General features: G+C 39.7%; 1 protein-coding gene across 1 annotated transcript in view; it reads right to left on the bottom strand.

Moving 5' to 3' along the window:
* Positions 1 to 5,029: 5,029 nt before the first annotated feature.
* The window catches only part of SLC28A3 (solute carrier family 28 member 3), a 38,935-nt gene continuing 27,878 nt past the window's right edge, over positions 5,030 to 16,086 (bottom strand). The window contains 8 exon segments of the mRNA XM_040090370.1: positions 5,030 to 5,153; positions 6,699 to 6,822; positions 8,558 to 8,656; positions 9,504 to 9,585; positions 12,063 to 12,260; positions 13,895 to 14,063; positions 14,800 to 14,930; positions 15,373 to 15,498. Of these exon segments, the coding sequence (XP_039946304.1) occupies positions 5,051 to 5,153; positions 6,699 to 6,822; positions 8,558 to 8,656; positions 9,504 to 9,585; positions 12,063 to 12,260; positions 13,895 to 14,063; positions 14,800 to 14,930; positions 15,373 to 15,498 (1,032 nt within the window). The 3' untranslated portion in view covers positions 5,030 to 5,050.

The following is a 16,086-nucleotide window of genomic DNA, read 5'->3' on the forward strand; positions in this document are numbered from 1 at the left end:
CACTTCTGTATTATTATTATTACTGCTTCAAACTGTCTTTACGTCAACCCACAATTTTTTTTTTTTTTTTAATTCTCAGTCCCAGGTAGCAGCAGGGAGTGAGCAAGGGACTAGGTGGTGTTTAGCTGCCTGCCAGATAAATCACAACATATAGTCAACTACTCACTTGTTCACAAAGGTAGATTGCAATGGCTGTTCTGACATGTAGAATTGGAAATAGATTGTTTCTAAAATGTCCTTGTTTTTTCCATCTCACTCCCATCTCAGCCAACTAAAATAGAAATATTCCCATTACCTGACAGACATCCCTAACTTACATATTTCACTACTTTTCTAAACTGGATTGAGAGAGAACTTTGTCTTACTGTAAGGGTAATTTTCATTGTTTGTATATGTTCTGAGTGTGATAAAGGCTATACAGTAGATTTCCTGGAACTCTTGTAAACAGAACTCCATAAAAGTTTTCCTGGAATTATTACCATTGACTTTTAGTAACTAACACTCTGCAAAAGCTACAGCACAAAGCTATTAGATACGTGCAAGTGGGTTGATTGTGAGGGTGAGAAATTGAGTCATGCCACTACTAATGCTTCATTCACTTGTCACTTCATTAGTTGTAACCTATTGTGCACTGCCACTCCAATAACTTTAAAGAAAGTGGGTTTTTTGTTTGGTTGGTTGGTTTTTTTTGCAAGACCTTTGAACCAGAGCTACAGAGCCACATAGACTTCATCTGTTATTTAAGAATTGAAAAAATGTTCATTTACATCTTTGAATTTATAGGCATAGAGTGTGTACTGAGTTTACGTGGCCAGGTTTTTTTAGTGGAGGAGGAGAGTTGAGTGTGCTGTAGGGTTCCTTCTTTGAGAAGTTACTGGAAACTTCTTCCATGTGCAATGGAGCTAATGCCAGCTGGCTCAAAGATGGACTCGCCACTGGTCAAAGTTGAGCCCACCAATGACAGTGGTAGAGCCTCTGATAACAGTTCAAGAAATGGGAAAAACCTGCTACAGAAGAAGCATCCAAAAGAGAAGAGTGAGAAAATCTGAGAGGAAGTCTCCCAGGCCAGTGGAGAAGGAGGGACAGGAACTGGTCCCTGTACAGAGCTGAGATTCCCCTGCAGCCCGTGGTGCAGCCCATGGTGAGACAGCTGTGCTCCTGCAGCCCCTGGAGGTCCATGGGGATGCAGAGATCCACCTGCAGCATGCAGAAAAGACCCATCCAAGACCAGGTGGATGCTCAAAGGAAGCTGTGACCCTGTGGGAAGCCCACATTGGAACAGGGTCCTGGCAAGACCCATGGCCCCATGGAAAGAGGAGTTGGTGATGGAGCAGCATCCTAGTAGGCCTGTGGAGACAGAAGCCCACACTGGAGCAAGTTTGCTGGCAGGACTTGTGATTCCGCTGGAGACAAACACTGAAACAGCCTGTTCCTGAAGGGCTGCACTCCACATGCTGGAGCAGTTAATGAAAAACTGCAGCTCATGGAAGGACTCAAAGGACTCACAGTGGAGAAGTTAATGGAGAACTGTCTGCTACAGCAGGAATCCCACAACGTAACAGGGGAGGACTGTGAGGATTCCTCTTCCTAAAGAGGAAGGAGAGGTCAAGACAATGTGTGATGAACTGACCATAACCCCAATTCCTCATCACTCTAGGCTGCTGGGTGGTGGGGATGGAGATAATCATAGGTAAGACTGATCACAAGGCAGAGGGAGTCTGGGGAGAGTATTTTGAAGATTTGATTTTGTTTCTCTGTATCCTTCTCAGAATTGATAATCATTAAATTAAATTAATCTTCCCCAAGTTGAGTCAGTTCTGCCAATGACAGTACTGGGTGAATGATCTCTCCCTGTCCTTATCCCAAGCCATAAACCTTTCTTTGGATCTTCTCTTGCCTGTACAGCAGAGAAGGATAGAGACTTTGGTGGCACCTGGCATCCAGCCCACCACAAGATCAACCTGTCACGGGTGCTAGCAAGCATATGATTAAACCAAATGTTTCTTTTGAGGTCTGTGATGCAGATTTGTTGCCATTGGTGTTATCAGAAATGTGTTCCTGGGCACTGATAGTTCAGGGTCCAATCTGCCAGGGTAACTCTGAGCTTGTGAAATGCACTGTTCCACTTTTGTATCGAGAGAAACACAAAGATCTCTACACTGGAGTCCTAGCACCATCACAAGGGCAGGGGGAAAATAGTCACTGGAACACATGATGGTGCTTGTAGCAATCCCCTCCTCTTGCCATCACTATTTTTGCAACACTTAAGATGTAATGTCCCACATATATTGTCTTTTGATCAAGCCATCATCAAAACAGGTGGTCAATCTCTTTGAGCAGGTGTAGAGAAATATCATATATACTCTGCAAAAATTGCCTTTCATCTAATCCAGTGTAGTGGATTATGTAACCTAGAAATGTGCATTCTATTTCATCTGTTGAAGGCTGCTTTTTTGGGAGATGTTTTATGTTTTGTCCTCCTCTTGCTCCTCGGGTGGGGGGGGGGGGGGGGGGGGGGCGGTGGTGCGGGGCGGGGAAGAGGATGCTACCTGATAGTGGCCCAGCCATTATCCATCCTGCAGGGGGACAACTTCTGATAATGGGCCATTAGGACCCACCAATGACATGACACATTCCATCACCCCATTGTGAGATGCTCCAGCTGTTCCTAGCTAGATAAAACCTGGGACTGAGGAACACAAGGTATCCTGTTTTTCCAGTAGATTCCTGGAGGAAGACTGCAGCCATCTCACCACCACTGAATTTTCTACATGACCATCTCTACTCCAAAGAACCACATCTTTTACTTCAGGGGGACTTATTTGGACTGCTTCCAACACCCCGACCAACAAGATGCCAGGTCGTATCCCTGATTCTGTCAGGGTTTTTTCCAGGATTTTTGTTTGCTTCTTTTTTTTTTTTTTTTTTTTTTTTTTTTTTTTTAACTACTACATTTGTATTTTCCTTTTTAATATTCCTAGTAAAGAACTGTTACTCCTATTTCCCTAAGAGCCCCTAATTGCAAAATTATAATAATTGGAGTGAAGGGGGTTTACATTCTCCATTCCAAGGGAGGTTCTAGATTTCCCTGATAAGACTGTCTTTCAAAACCAAGACATCCAGCTATAGAGGAGTCTTAAAAAGGAAAAGAAACATACCTTATTTCTTCTTCAGGCTGCTATCTTCATCTATATGAAAGGCTTTTTTAGCAGTTTATACGTGATTGTATTTACCAGCCCAAGTAGCCTTTTTACCCACCACACAATAGTGAAATGGAAAGAGCAGCCATTTCAAATGAATGATATTAAATAGAGCATGGTAGGGAATAGCAAAGAGGGAGAGTGCCAGGGATGATTTGTAAACAGAGCATATGGGGTGTGCTCTTCTTGACAGCAAGAACTAATGTTTCTGATTAATTTTCCTTGAAATAATGTTACTCTGTTTCAGTCTCTAAACTTACTTGATATCTAAACCCTCCTATAACCAGCATGCTGGACAAAAATAATTTATCAAATTCATGTATTCTCTTTAGGATGGGTTCACATGAAATATATGACATATATCTGTCCTAATCAGGATTATCAAGATCCTTTAAAACAACTGAAAATTGAGGATGACATGTAGTCTCCTAAACCTAGGTGGATGAAGCCAAAGAAAAACACCTAACAATATAAAATCAGAGATAAAAAATCACAAGTAGTTGCAATACTGATATTCATAACTTTTCTGGGGATTAAGTTCATAAACTGAGCTTTACATGGAACTAGCACTTTCACAGTAAGTTCAAATAAATATCCCTGGAAATAGCTGTACTGGCACCTGTATAAGTTAATGAACTTGGATTTCCTAGAAAAGATTCTGCAGTAATTAATGGAAGATTGAAAAGTTAGTAATTGCTGTACCTGAATACAACATCTGTGCAATTTTTATTTGCAGAATGTGTCAGAATTTTCTGATATTCCTGTACTTTAGTTCTGACCTTTTTTTCAAAGGCCTTTAGCATAAATTATGTCATAGGATAGTAACTGCTCACTCTCTCTCCTCCTCTCTCTCTCCCCCTATCTCTGCACAAAACTCAGCAGTTTTCGAGTCCATGAAAGTTCTGAAGCTTAAAACTGTAACATTCTTTCTTCTTCAAGGGGATCCTGTAGAGTCTCCTACATATACATCAGTTTGCCTGATGGGGAATAGTCATGTTATGGACCTGATTTTTCCTGCATTTGATAATGGTCAAATGTGTGTAAAAGTTCCTTGTTGGTGACTCCAGAATCAATTTTCACAATGGTTAAAAACATAGATTTAGAATAATTAATACAGGAAACTTTACTTGGAGTCTGGACATTTTCATTCATATGAATTCACTCTAAACAGGGACAAACTTCCTGCACTCTCCTGTTGGCAGAAGAAGGAAATCTCTGGCGTAGAGTGGCTAGCCCTCAATTTGGGCACTTCAGTGGCCAAGCTGATGAGATAGAACAGGTTTGCAGCTCAGTTCATTTGCAGCTATAGCTACCTAGTATAGCTAGGAATAGATACATTTATATACTATATATGTATGCATATAGTTATCTCTGCAGAAAATGCAGCTTTCTCTTCATGCCCTTAAGACTTCTTTGCCATCAAAAATGAGCAGAAATACTATTAGAAATTGATGGCAACTCAGAATATTATTTCTAGTTCATAGCTTTCTGTAAGTGGCAGCCAAATCTTCTGAATCTGATTTTCTTCATACCTATAGCAGTTTAATCTGGCAGGTTAGTCAGTTTCAGGGTAGAAATAAAAGCAGGAGAATCAGGCTTAGAAATGTTCTTCTATTCTGATTTGTAGTGGGAGAAGAATTCTGCAGTAAGAGGTGTCTTCCATTTATCCCCGTTTAATTTATAAATAATTCTAAGCAAGTCAGAGGAATCAGGCTGGTAAGAGATGAAAAATAAAGATTGCATGGGGGAAATTCACACTCATTGTAGCAAAGGAATTTTTTTTATTTCTTTTCTTCCAAGGAACACAGTTCTTATTTATGATTTAACCTGTCAAAAAATTAAAACTTAACCTAAGCGCAATGAAAAGCAGGTTGACCCAGTATTTGGCAACACTCTTTCCAGGAACTCAGACTGTAGTTTCCTCCAGGAAAGATCTCCTCCAAATGATTTGCACTGGGGAAGGAAATAAAGTAGAAATCAGACAGAATTCCTTTTCACAGAATCAAAGAATTTTGTCATGGGCATCTCTCTCTGCAGTATATGTATATATACACACACATGTGCATGGGAACACACATTTTCTACAAAGTAACTTTAGATGTGTTAAAATTTTCATGATAAACAATACAGAGAGAAGATTTTGCAAACACCAGCCAAGTGCCATATCCAGATGTTCTCACTTTTTATCAGGATAATTTCTGACTTTCTGTATAAAGTCCTCATGTCTCCGGTATATCTCCCTAGATAACTGAAATGATTGAGGGTTTCACTTCTCTATTCAGATTTTTTACATTTTCAAAGCATCTGCTTAACACTGATTCTGCTGAAAATAGAGCAAGTTCTTGACTTTGTAGCAACCTGGTAGAGTTGAAATTAGTGATGAACAAAAGTTAGAGCAATGAAGAAATAAGAATTATTGAATGTACCTAGAGATAATTTTTTGCTATTTTGCTGTGTTTTTCTATTTTCAATACCAAGGAAAAAGGATGAATTAAGAGTATTTATTTCTAAAGTAATTAGTTGTGAAAATAGAAAAAAACAGCAGCACATTAGGACAAATTTGAAAGGTTCTTGCCATAACGTAAGTACATAGACATTGGGCTCTTTGTGAGACAGTATTAAGTACAGCTGAATATATTCCTTATTTAATATCAGTATTTCTTTATTCTCTGTCTTGGATAGAGAGCTGTGAAAAACAACTTATCTTGAAATATTTTTCTACTTTAAATGCATGTAAAGTTTTTAGTGTAAACGGGCCTGATTGCTATTATCTTCTGTCACATTACAGACAAAAGAGGGAAAGGAGGGAAAGGCTCCTGACTTTTTTCAGCTATTGTTATCATCAAATACTATGTTAACATTATATTAGTTTAAATATTTGACTTAATTTTTTGTTCATATTTGAGATAAACCAAAAATCATCAAGTCCAACTCCTGGCCCTTCACAGCACCATCCCCAAGGCATCATCCCCAAGGGTCACACCATGTGCCTGAGAGCATTGTCCAAATGCTTCTTGAACTCTGTCAGGCTGGTGCTGTGATCACTTCCCTGGGGAGCTTGTTCCAGTGCCCAAAAACCCTCTCGGGGAAAAATCTCTTTCCAATATCCAACCCAAATTTCTTCTGACAGAACTTCAGGCCTTTCCCTCAGTTCCTCTCACTGGTCACCACAGAGGAGAGATTGGTGCTTGACCGTCCTCTCATAAGGCTCATAACGAGGTTTCAACAAAGATATTTTGAATTGTCTCTTAGTACTGTAGGTGATTGTCATGCAACAGAAAAATGTCCGAAGAAGAGGAAAACAATTCAACAGCACTAAAATAGTCATTCCTCTAAAAGCTGCTAGTTCACTGAAACAGATGCCTAAGAAAAGAACAAACAAACGAACAAACAAGCCAATCAACCCACCACCAAAACCCAAAAAATAAAAATAAAGTTTTCAGAGAAGATGTGCATCCCCTAAATTTTACTCTCAAGAGGGTAAAGGGTTCTCAATACCTGGTCAAGAGATGCTGGCAGCATTCAAGTAGCTCTGTGCTGTTGGCAGGGAAATTTGTGAAGTTAGAAGCATTTCTTAATAAGATGTGGCAGGGATCTTCCAGACCAGGGACAGTCAGCATGCCTGTGAAGCAAGTTACAGTTTTCTTAATGAGTACTGAAGAGGAACGTAAGACCTGACAATGTGAGTCATGGGGTCATGATCAAATGAACCATCCTGGCTGACGAAAAAACACTAAATGAGGTGCTTATGTAAAGGTGCAAGGTCAAAACCTTTGAACTGTGGGACCTCTGATCTGAATAATTTTAAAGAATTGACTAAAAGAGCAACCACAACAATTTATTTACTTTTTATACATATTTCAACTACAGCAACCTGTTACACTTAGATAATTTTCTGCCCCTTTAGCAATATTAATATTGTGTAGTAAGGTCTTTCCCACTGCTGGGAAAAGTATTGACTAAAATGGAAGCTATGCTGCATTTATAGAAGTGCAAGTAAATACAGAACCTCTTATTTTGTTTTAACTTGAGTTTGCTTTGCTAGATATTCTCCAAAATTTCCTACAAATACTGATGTCATCATTCACTGGAGTAATGGAGACACAAAAATATGAAAGTGGTAGCTCCTTCTATATGTAATGTTGTGGAACTTAGAACATTTTTAATATGTTCTTATCTTAACTGGGGTAATAGAAATTGCTTGGCTTTTCTACTTTCTCCTGAGCGTAAGGAAAGCATTTGCCATGGCTGGCAGTGGGTAGAATGCAATTTTCTTTCCAAAGCAGATTCTATTATTTTGGAGAAATTTTCCCAGTGTCTGTTCACAGTAATATTCTTAAGATCAGTATTGTGAAATGACACATTTTAGTAGGGCTTCCTGGTTCCTCAGTTATGTGGAGTAGTGTCATGTATTAAAATATTATGGACGGCTGTGAGACTGATGTTATTTCAGTGTGCTGGTTCTCTAGCCTTTAGAAAATAGTGTGGGCTCATCCTTAAAATGTATATCTTTCTGTTGCTACCATGGACACAAAGGCATAGAGAGGTTGTGATAGAAACAGACATAATGGGTTTAGCTACATAAAGTACCAAGAGCTATCTTCACTGTTGAAATATGAGTGCTTTAATCTTTATCATACAATTTTGTGTATCACACACCCAGGAAAGAGAGCTGGAAAAGTGATTGTGAAATACTGAGGATAAATTTTACTTACTGAAACATATAAATTAATTAATCTTTTGGATTTTTTTTTTCTTTTTAATTTACTCCCTAGAATGATTGTTACGTTGTGATTCTTCACTCAGATTGAAGCTTAAATTTTGAAAATGAGGATCAGCTGTGTAGTCCTATTTTAGGACCATTTCATGAGCCTAAGTGCTCTCTAGAAATAATATCCACTCAAAATATTGACTTAACATTATGACAAAGAGTTGTTCAGACTCTCCCTCACACTTTCTCTTTTACACTCTTTCATTCCACTTTTCTGTGACTTTTCCAAAATTAGTTCTCTATTCCTGTAGCTAGTGGTGTGGAGGAGGGATTGTAATTCACCTATAACTTGCTTTGTTTATGAGTCATGTGTTCTGCACAGACAAACAAACAAACTAAAAAAAAACCAACAAAAATCTCCCCCATTAAAACACCACACCCCGCTACCAAACACACAGGTATAAGGAAGAACCAAAATTTTTACATCTTTTCGTAGTCTAGTTTTCAAGAATCTTTTGTCTCATATCAACTATTAATCCTGTCAAGCACAAAAATACTTGTGTTTGAGCAGATAAGTTATGGTGTACTGGTGCACTGCCACATGGTGGTCACTGAATGTAGGGGACACCAAACCCCAGCACTGTACCTGCGACACAGGCTGTCATGAAACAGGCCACAGTTCCTGCAATCATTGCTCTGAAAGCACTGTCAGCTATTTCCTTCTTTTTTGAGGGAGCAATGCTTGCTAGGAAGAAAAACAAAGCATATGTCAAACAAAAATAGATATAAGGAAGGTGAATCTGCCAGCTTTTTCCCTCACAGGAGTTATTTTCCACCCTGCAGTTTAAACTAAAGGAAACATGGAGGAAAATGGGACATTTTTTAGTGAGTTACTTGAAGGCCAAGTGCCAGTGTTAGCTCTCTGTTAAGTGGGTGGCTTAGTAGAAAATGATAACTTTTGTTTGCTTTGCCAGTTTTCATGTCTGTGCTGGATGACTGTGCCTTTCAGAAGAGTCTATCCCCATGGCTGGGTCTTGCTCCCCACTGCTGGCACTGCAGAGCCCACTGAGGCTTCAGGGTAAGGAGGAATGCTGGCATTTCTGGCTGCCTGGTAAGGAGCTCAGATGGTTTTCCAACTTTTTTTTTTCATTGAGATCTGAAAACCCTTTTTTTTTTTTTTTTTTTTTTTTTTTTTTTTTTTTTTTTCATTCCTTTCCTATAGGTCTACTGCATATATGTAATATTTTTATGGGAAATAGTTGAGCTCATCTTTCGAACCAGCACACTATAGAGTTGAACTGCTCCTCCTGAAGCTCATGGGTGGTAGTAGCTCAGGGTCGTGTTTGAGGGCTAAACAGGGAAAGCTATCAGAAGGGCTTGGCTCCTTCCCATTTTCTTCAGCACCTCTCCCAGTACCTCCACACCAAACCCTGTAACTCCTCTGGGTGCCCTTCCATTCACAGTTGAGTACTAGGCTTTGGCAGAGCAGCTGCTCAGCCCCTAATGCTGCTAAGTTTCACCCCCAGCTGTTCCTTTGGGTGTTTTCTTTGGGATTTCTTGACAAACAAAATGTTGGTGAGAGTGGTTCTTACTCAGGCCTCCTATTACCAGTCCCAGGGAGCCGAAGTTGGCAAACCCACAGAGAGCATAGGTGGCGATGACTTCAGAGCGAACCTGAAAAGCAAAGACACACCTTCTGAGTGGTTTGAAACAGCTCATTGTGATTTAAAGGTCTGAAAACGTGGCATTGGGGGTCTGAGTACAAAAATAATTGTTTTGCTTGGCTGCTGTAGGAAGTGTGGCTTTCAGAAAGGTAGACTTGCCCCTGGGTTGAAAGCCACAGCTTTTACACCCAATGCCCATGTTAAGGACTCACAAATCACGTGATGATTTTATCGTTCATGTATATTGTTGTGCCTTTTGGAAGTGAGTACTAGTAATTAAAGACAAAAAAAAAAAAAAAAAAAAAAATCTTATCTTACTAGTGGCAATTCCCTGAAGAAGCAGGCTCTATATACAAAGCTTCTTTGTGCATGCTCCACCCTCTGTAAAGAAGGCAAACTAGTCTCCTCGGAAGTGGGTAGGTACATGGATGTGTTGACAGGTAGAGAGGGACATTATGATTTTGGAATTGCCATTAACAGCTTATTTCCATACTGATTTCTGCCACCTTTCTCCCTTGGGTAACACCAACTAAGCCCGGACCTCAGAGCAGGGACAAGGTTGGCCTTTGCCTCCATGGAGGGACCCCTGCCAGGACACAGTATTACTTTAGGTGAAATCAGGCTTGCAAGTCCTCAGACAAATGTAGTTCAAACATTTTGAGAAAGGAGGCAACATATCTCAGCAAATGGATTTTTGTCCCCCTGGCAGCTCTGAATTCCTGTTTACTGTGGTTTATGTTCAAGCTGAAAATGAGCGAGTGTTCTAGCAGGTTTCCTGTTTATTAGAAGTTTCTCTGGTTTAATTCCTCTTTTATGAACATCAATTTGTAGGTACTTTCAATCAATCTGTACAAATGCAGGAAAATGTTTTTCAAGCACCCACTCTACCAGCTTTTCCTAGAAAAACCTCTGTGTACTCTGATTTCCCTGCTTTCGTTTGCACTTTCCTAGCTCTGAAAACAGAAGCCATGTAATTAATGACTCAGATGAAGACATTTGTTTGCTCAGTCTGAGTGAATATCTGTGTGTGGATGAATTAGAGAGCTCTGAAGCTGAAGAGAAATTAAAAATGGAAGCCAAGCACACCCTCACCTGAACTACTGTGATGTAATTATAATGGTTACCAGCCAAATTTTACCAGCATTATGAATCAAAACTGTTTATGTTTCTCTGAGCTTTTCACCATGGAAGCAAATACAACTCTTTATAGGTATTAGAAGCGAATGTGAAGGTTCCATATTGGGGGGGTGGGAGGGGGAGGAGTGAGATAGATTTCCTAGGATCTGTTTTAAGGCTGTATTCCATACTAAAAAAATCTTATTCACTCATGCAGAAACACAGCGTCATATTCACGTAGCAGAAGGAAACACAGCTATAGCAGGGCACATCAAACATCATTCTAGCCCACAGTTTTATTGCCAGGAATTTCAGAAACACTGGTAACGGATGTTCAGGCAAGGGTGTGAATATTTGATCGGACCATCTAGCTTTCTACCTCCACATGTGAAATATGTTCTGTTATTCAGGAATGCAAGTGGTCAGAAATTTGGTTTTGGTTTTTAATATAAGAGGTATCCACAGCATCCCATCTGATTCAAAGAAGCAAGTAAGAGCTGTACAAAATACTTTCTAATTCAGGGTTTCTCTACAGTGACAATCTGTCTTGATTTGAGAAAGAAGGATCAATGAAGGTGTAAAGTTGGATCTCATGATTTTCATTGCCTGTGCTCAGGATGAATTCGGCATGTGCTGTGCATGTGAATGCCAGACAGCGGAGCAGTCATGTCAAAGGTCATCAAAAGTCATCTTTGATTACTGAATGACCTTTGACCCCATGCACACATGCAAGATGCCCTTAGCATTGCCTTCCTCAGGACACTGTAGTAGGAGCTACGCTTCTGTTGGGTAAACTTTGAATGACAGGTGGGACAAGGCTGGAAAGCTTGATTGAGTCAGACAGGTTGGACTCTGTGTGGCAAGGGAGGTGTATGCCATGTACTACATGTCTTTTATTACTGCCATCTGCAGAGGGAACAATAGCCTACAGCAAAGGTGAGCTAGTAATGCCGCCTACTAGAGCTTGCTGGATGCCTCTCTGCAAGTTTAATGCTTGGACAAACCTCGGAAGGCAGGAGGATCCTGAAGTTCTTCTTCAGGGTTTTCTTGGGAGAGCAGCTCACAGAGAAGTGCTGAGAGTCAGGTAACAACAAACTTGCCTTGAAGACATCCTCTGTCTTAAGTGTAATGTCCTGTGGGACACTGCATGTTCCCCAAACCCACACCATTCTGCTTCTATGCTTATTCGAGACAGCGAGGGCGGTGACAGTCACAGCACAGTGACAGTCACACCACGCAGGGCAATGCGGCATTTTCATAATTGAACTCTGATGCTCAAAGACACATCTTAGAGTAATATTAAAAAACAAGTTGAGTTTCAGCATTGAAGAGTTTGATCAAAAGAGCTGTAGAACAGAAAATGTTACTTACTGTCATATACTGTTTCACACCATTAATGTACATGCTTCCACCCTTTTCTCGGTTTTGAATCAGTTTTGAAAGGCGCTCATAAGCCAAAAATTCATTGAAGAAAATTTTGTAACCTAGTAGTCCACCAACAATAAAACTGTCTTCCCAATCTACTCCCATCATGAAAGAGAATGGCATGAAGACATAAGCACAAATGTTCTGCAGAATATATAGAAGAAAAAGCAGGTCAAAAGACATGGTCAAAGAACAATAGCAGGCAGTAAATTTTCTAAACTTAAAATAAGGATGGTTTTATTTTAGCAGAGAAAAATTGGCCTTGAATTTTTGCTGTCACAAACTGGGATTTTTTAATTGTCAGCCATGGTTGAGTACCTTTTAAAACATTAACCCAGATTCTAGACATAACAAAATATTTATATATATCCCTAATATTATATCTAAAATAAAACAAAGGTGTCTGTGCCTTCTTTTCCTTCAATTGTGGCTTCAAATTAGGCACAGTGTCTGAGGAAAAGAGGTAAGATTGAACTAAAAGAGCTGATAGGAGAACTGAGGATTCTAATTCTTCTGCTGATTAAATTAAATGTGTTATTGAACATGCTTAATTATCAGATTATTGGACTCCAACCAGTGTAAGCAAAAGAGTTGTCTCTGCATAAAAGCTGTGTATCTGACAAAATTAAAGCTGTACCTATTTTTTCCTGGCATTATAAAATTTATGCAAATTGAAAAAGAAATCCCATATCACAGTATAACTTATTTCTGTATGATAGAAAGTAGCTCCAACTGTGAAAGGGTTTGGTCAGAAAGCAACATAACAGAAGTTTTTAAGCAGTTACTATTCCTGTCTGGTTTCTCTGCCCACAGAAAGTTACACGTTAATGTCTCTCCTAAGTGAAGATTAGCTGCTTGCATCATGTCTGTGTGTCTCAATGCCTTGTGGAATATCTACCTATCCAAATCTTACACCACCCAGCAGTTATGAAAATACCAGTCCCTGCATAGTATGCCTGAGGCATGCATAATTGTGCCTTTCCTCATCTGGGGGTATCTGGGGTGCAGTGAGGTATCTATGAAAGCTTGGCAGGGTAATAACTTAATATTGCTGAAAGTCTATCTGTTATGAGTGACTATTCACTTCTGCAGCAACTGTAACACAAGTTATATCCATGTTTCTCAAAGGGCTTTTTTTAGCATCTTGCAAAACAAAAAGGTCCAAACCACTGAAACTGGGTGATTGCATTAGGTCAAAAATTACATATTGACCTAGGTTCAAACAGAAGTCATGTCTGAAATGCATTTGCTCTGTTGAGGGATCTGGGTACAGTTTTACGTTGTAATTGTATTGGGACCTAACTGATATCGAGTAAGTGTGGTTTGAGACAAGCCCAGCCTCTCCCCAGTATCCCCATCTAAGTGAACCTAACGAGCATTAAGGGTTTGATGGGACCTCCTGAAGCTAAACATAAACTTTCATGTTTAGCTGAAGGAGCCATTAATGGCTCAGCAAGTGTAACTGACAAGTGTGCTGCACTGCCAAGTTAGAGAAGGCAGATACTAACCTACTCTGTATAAACGTACCCTGAGGGTTAGCGAGAACACCACAGAGGGAAACTATATGCAGACTAAGAGATAGAGAAATACTTATATGACAAAAATTTTACTTTAACTGTTAAGAATTTTTTCAGAACATGCAAATAAAATATGGGTTTAGGTCATGTTAAAACACAAAATGAGAACAAAAGAACAACTACAAACCACACAAGCATTTAAATTTGAGAAAGACAAATTATGCATGTGTGTCAGCTGCATGAAGGACCTGGAGACCATACCTCAAATGATAGCTGTGGATAGTCAAACAAGTTGCCCATCCAAGAAAGGGCTGAGTCAAGGAAACTCAGCAGGGCAAGGAAGGAGATCACATTCACGGCGATGTTTGCTACCAGCCCAATGGAGGTAGAGGCACCCTGACTGGCTGCTTCCAGGAGATTCTTTGATTCGCTTTGCCGATGAAGAGAAAACCAGAGTGTGAACATCTTTAAATTGAAGAACAAATAACAGAACTAAAAGGTACATACATACACTTGATTAGAATTCTACTACTGAAGCTGTCAGTATGCTCATAGAGAAAATAATGAAGAGGAATGATGAGCTGAAGTAGGATTTTCCTGTCAGTCCTCATGGCAGACACTTAAAGCATATGCTTGTCGTGCCCTGAGGATGTATTCTGGTACATTCAGAGTTGGGCAAGATATGGAACCGATCTCAAAATTGTAGCACTGCTAGGATTAGGCAGTAGTCACTGCTCTTCTTCCATGCAGCCCTTGCAGAAATGCCTGGACCATTCCGGAACAGATCCTTACAAGCCTTTTTGCTTTGCCAGTCATTCTCTTGAGAAGCTTCCCTGCAGATGGGCAACAAATTTGCTACTGCTGAAACGATTGCTTTGCCTTTGTTTTTTGAACTTGAAGATTTATTACAAATGGGAAAGCAGATTACCTCAGGTAGGCATTTCTCTCTTTCTTTGGAGAGTTTACAGTTTGGCCCAGGTCCTTGGCATATGTTGGATTGTACCTCAGCACACTCACCTGAATTCATAAATTAACCATTTGCAGTATTTAGTCTCTAATGAATTTATTGTTTGCACACCTAAATCCCCCTAAAATTTATGTATGAGTAGTTATTTTTCTAGATCTCATTTTTGCAGTAATATTAACTAGTATCTAGATCAGCTTACCTTTTTGCCATTTGTATGCCACTCCTCAGAGTTACCAGAGGCTTTTCAGTTTCAGGCCAGAATAATTTGGAGACAGCTAATGATGCTGGTGCTGACATGACAGAAGCAGTCAGTAGGTGGGAGGAGGAAACCTAAAATTCCAGTTGACAGAAAATACTCCATGATAACCATATCATGCACAAATGTGTAGGAAAGCAATTAATTTTTTTAGTTGTTTGGAAGATTTTTCTGCAAGAGGTCATTAAAATGTCATATCTCTCATAAGGAAAAGAAGAGATTGAGCTGTCAGAAGACCGGGGATTTTTGTGGTTAATCCCTTCAGAGACCAAAAAACCAAACCAAAACAAAACAAAACAACCAACCAACCAACCAAACAACACCCCTCCCCCCAAAAAAAACCAAAACAAGACAAAAAAAACCCACCCAAAAAAACAGAAAACAAAAAAACCCCACCAAAACAACAACACCCAGTGGGGATAATTGGGGAATACTTTCAATGTGTTTTAGCTGGGATAAATACTTAAATGATTTCAGATAAACCATATATTTTATAGTTCTCTTCCCCTGCCTTACCCCAAAAGAAATATATGCTCCTAAGACACTTCCAGCAATAGTTGAGAATCCTGCTGTCATGACTGCATGGAGTTCCGATTTGGTAATGTGTGGTAAGTAAGGCCGTACTAGGAGGGGAGACTCTGTCTGGAAGTGAAAAACAAGCACCAAATTAAGAAATCCCTAATAAAAGCCCAAAGATTTCTTTTATTAAGGGCAGAAAAAATATTGTCTGCATCATACTCTCTTAGATATCTATGACTAATTAATCCTAGTGCTCAAATTTCAGATTGGGGCTTTTTTATCCCAAGAAAGAGAATGTCTGAAGACAATTGTGGCTGGTTTGCTGTCTCCCTGAAAGGCACAATGAAACTGTCAAGAAATTCTATTCCAGTTGTGAGTGACTTAGGGACAGCCACAGGTCTGAACCACACATAAGGCTGTTGGTCAAAAGAAACACATCCCTCTGGCATGTGTGTGAGCACATCCTGGTGGCAGTGTCATGCAAAGGTACTATAAATCTTGAAGCATTGTGGTGTACTGATGCATTGGCTACTGAATATGCTAATAGTGCTTTTGGGCTTGGATCTTAATTGTTGATCTTTCTACATTTCTTTTAAGCTTGGGACAGGCATTGTTGTAAATGTGGTTTTAATGCCTTTCCCTTTAAACTGGGAAGATAGATGTTGTCCACTCTTTTTGTGAATAAGGCCTTACACTGCTAGGATCTTAGTT

This window comes from Hirundo rustica, chromosome Z (assembly GCF_015227805.2).
Source record: "Hirundo rustica isolate bHirRus1 chromosome Z, bHirRus1.pri.v3, whole genome shotgun sequence".
Taxonomy (NCBI): domain Eukaryota; kingdom Metazoa; phylum Chordata; class Aves; order Passeriformes; family Hirundinidae; genus Hirundo; species Hirundo rustica.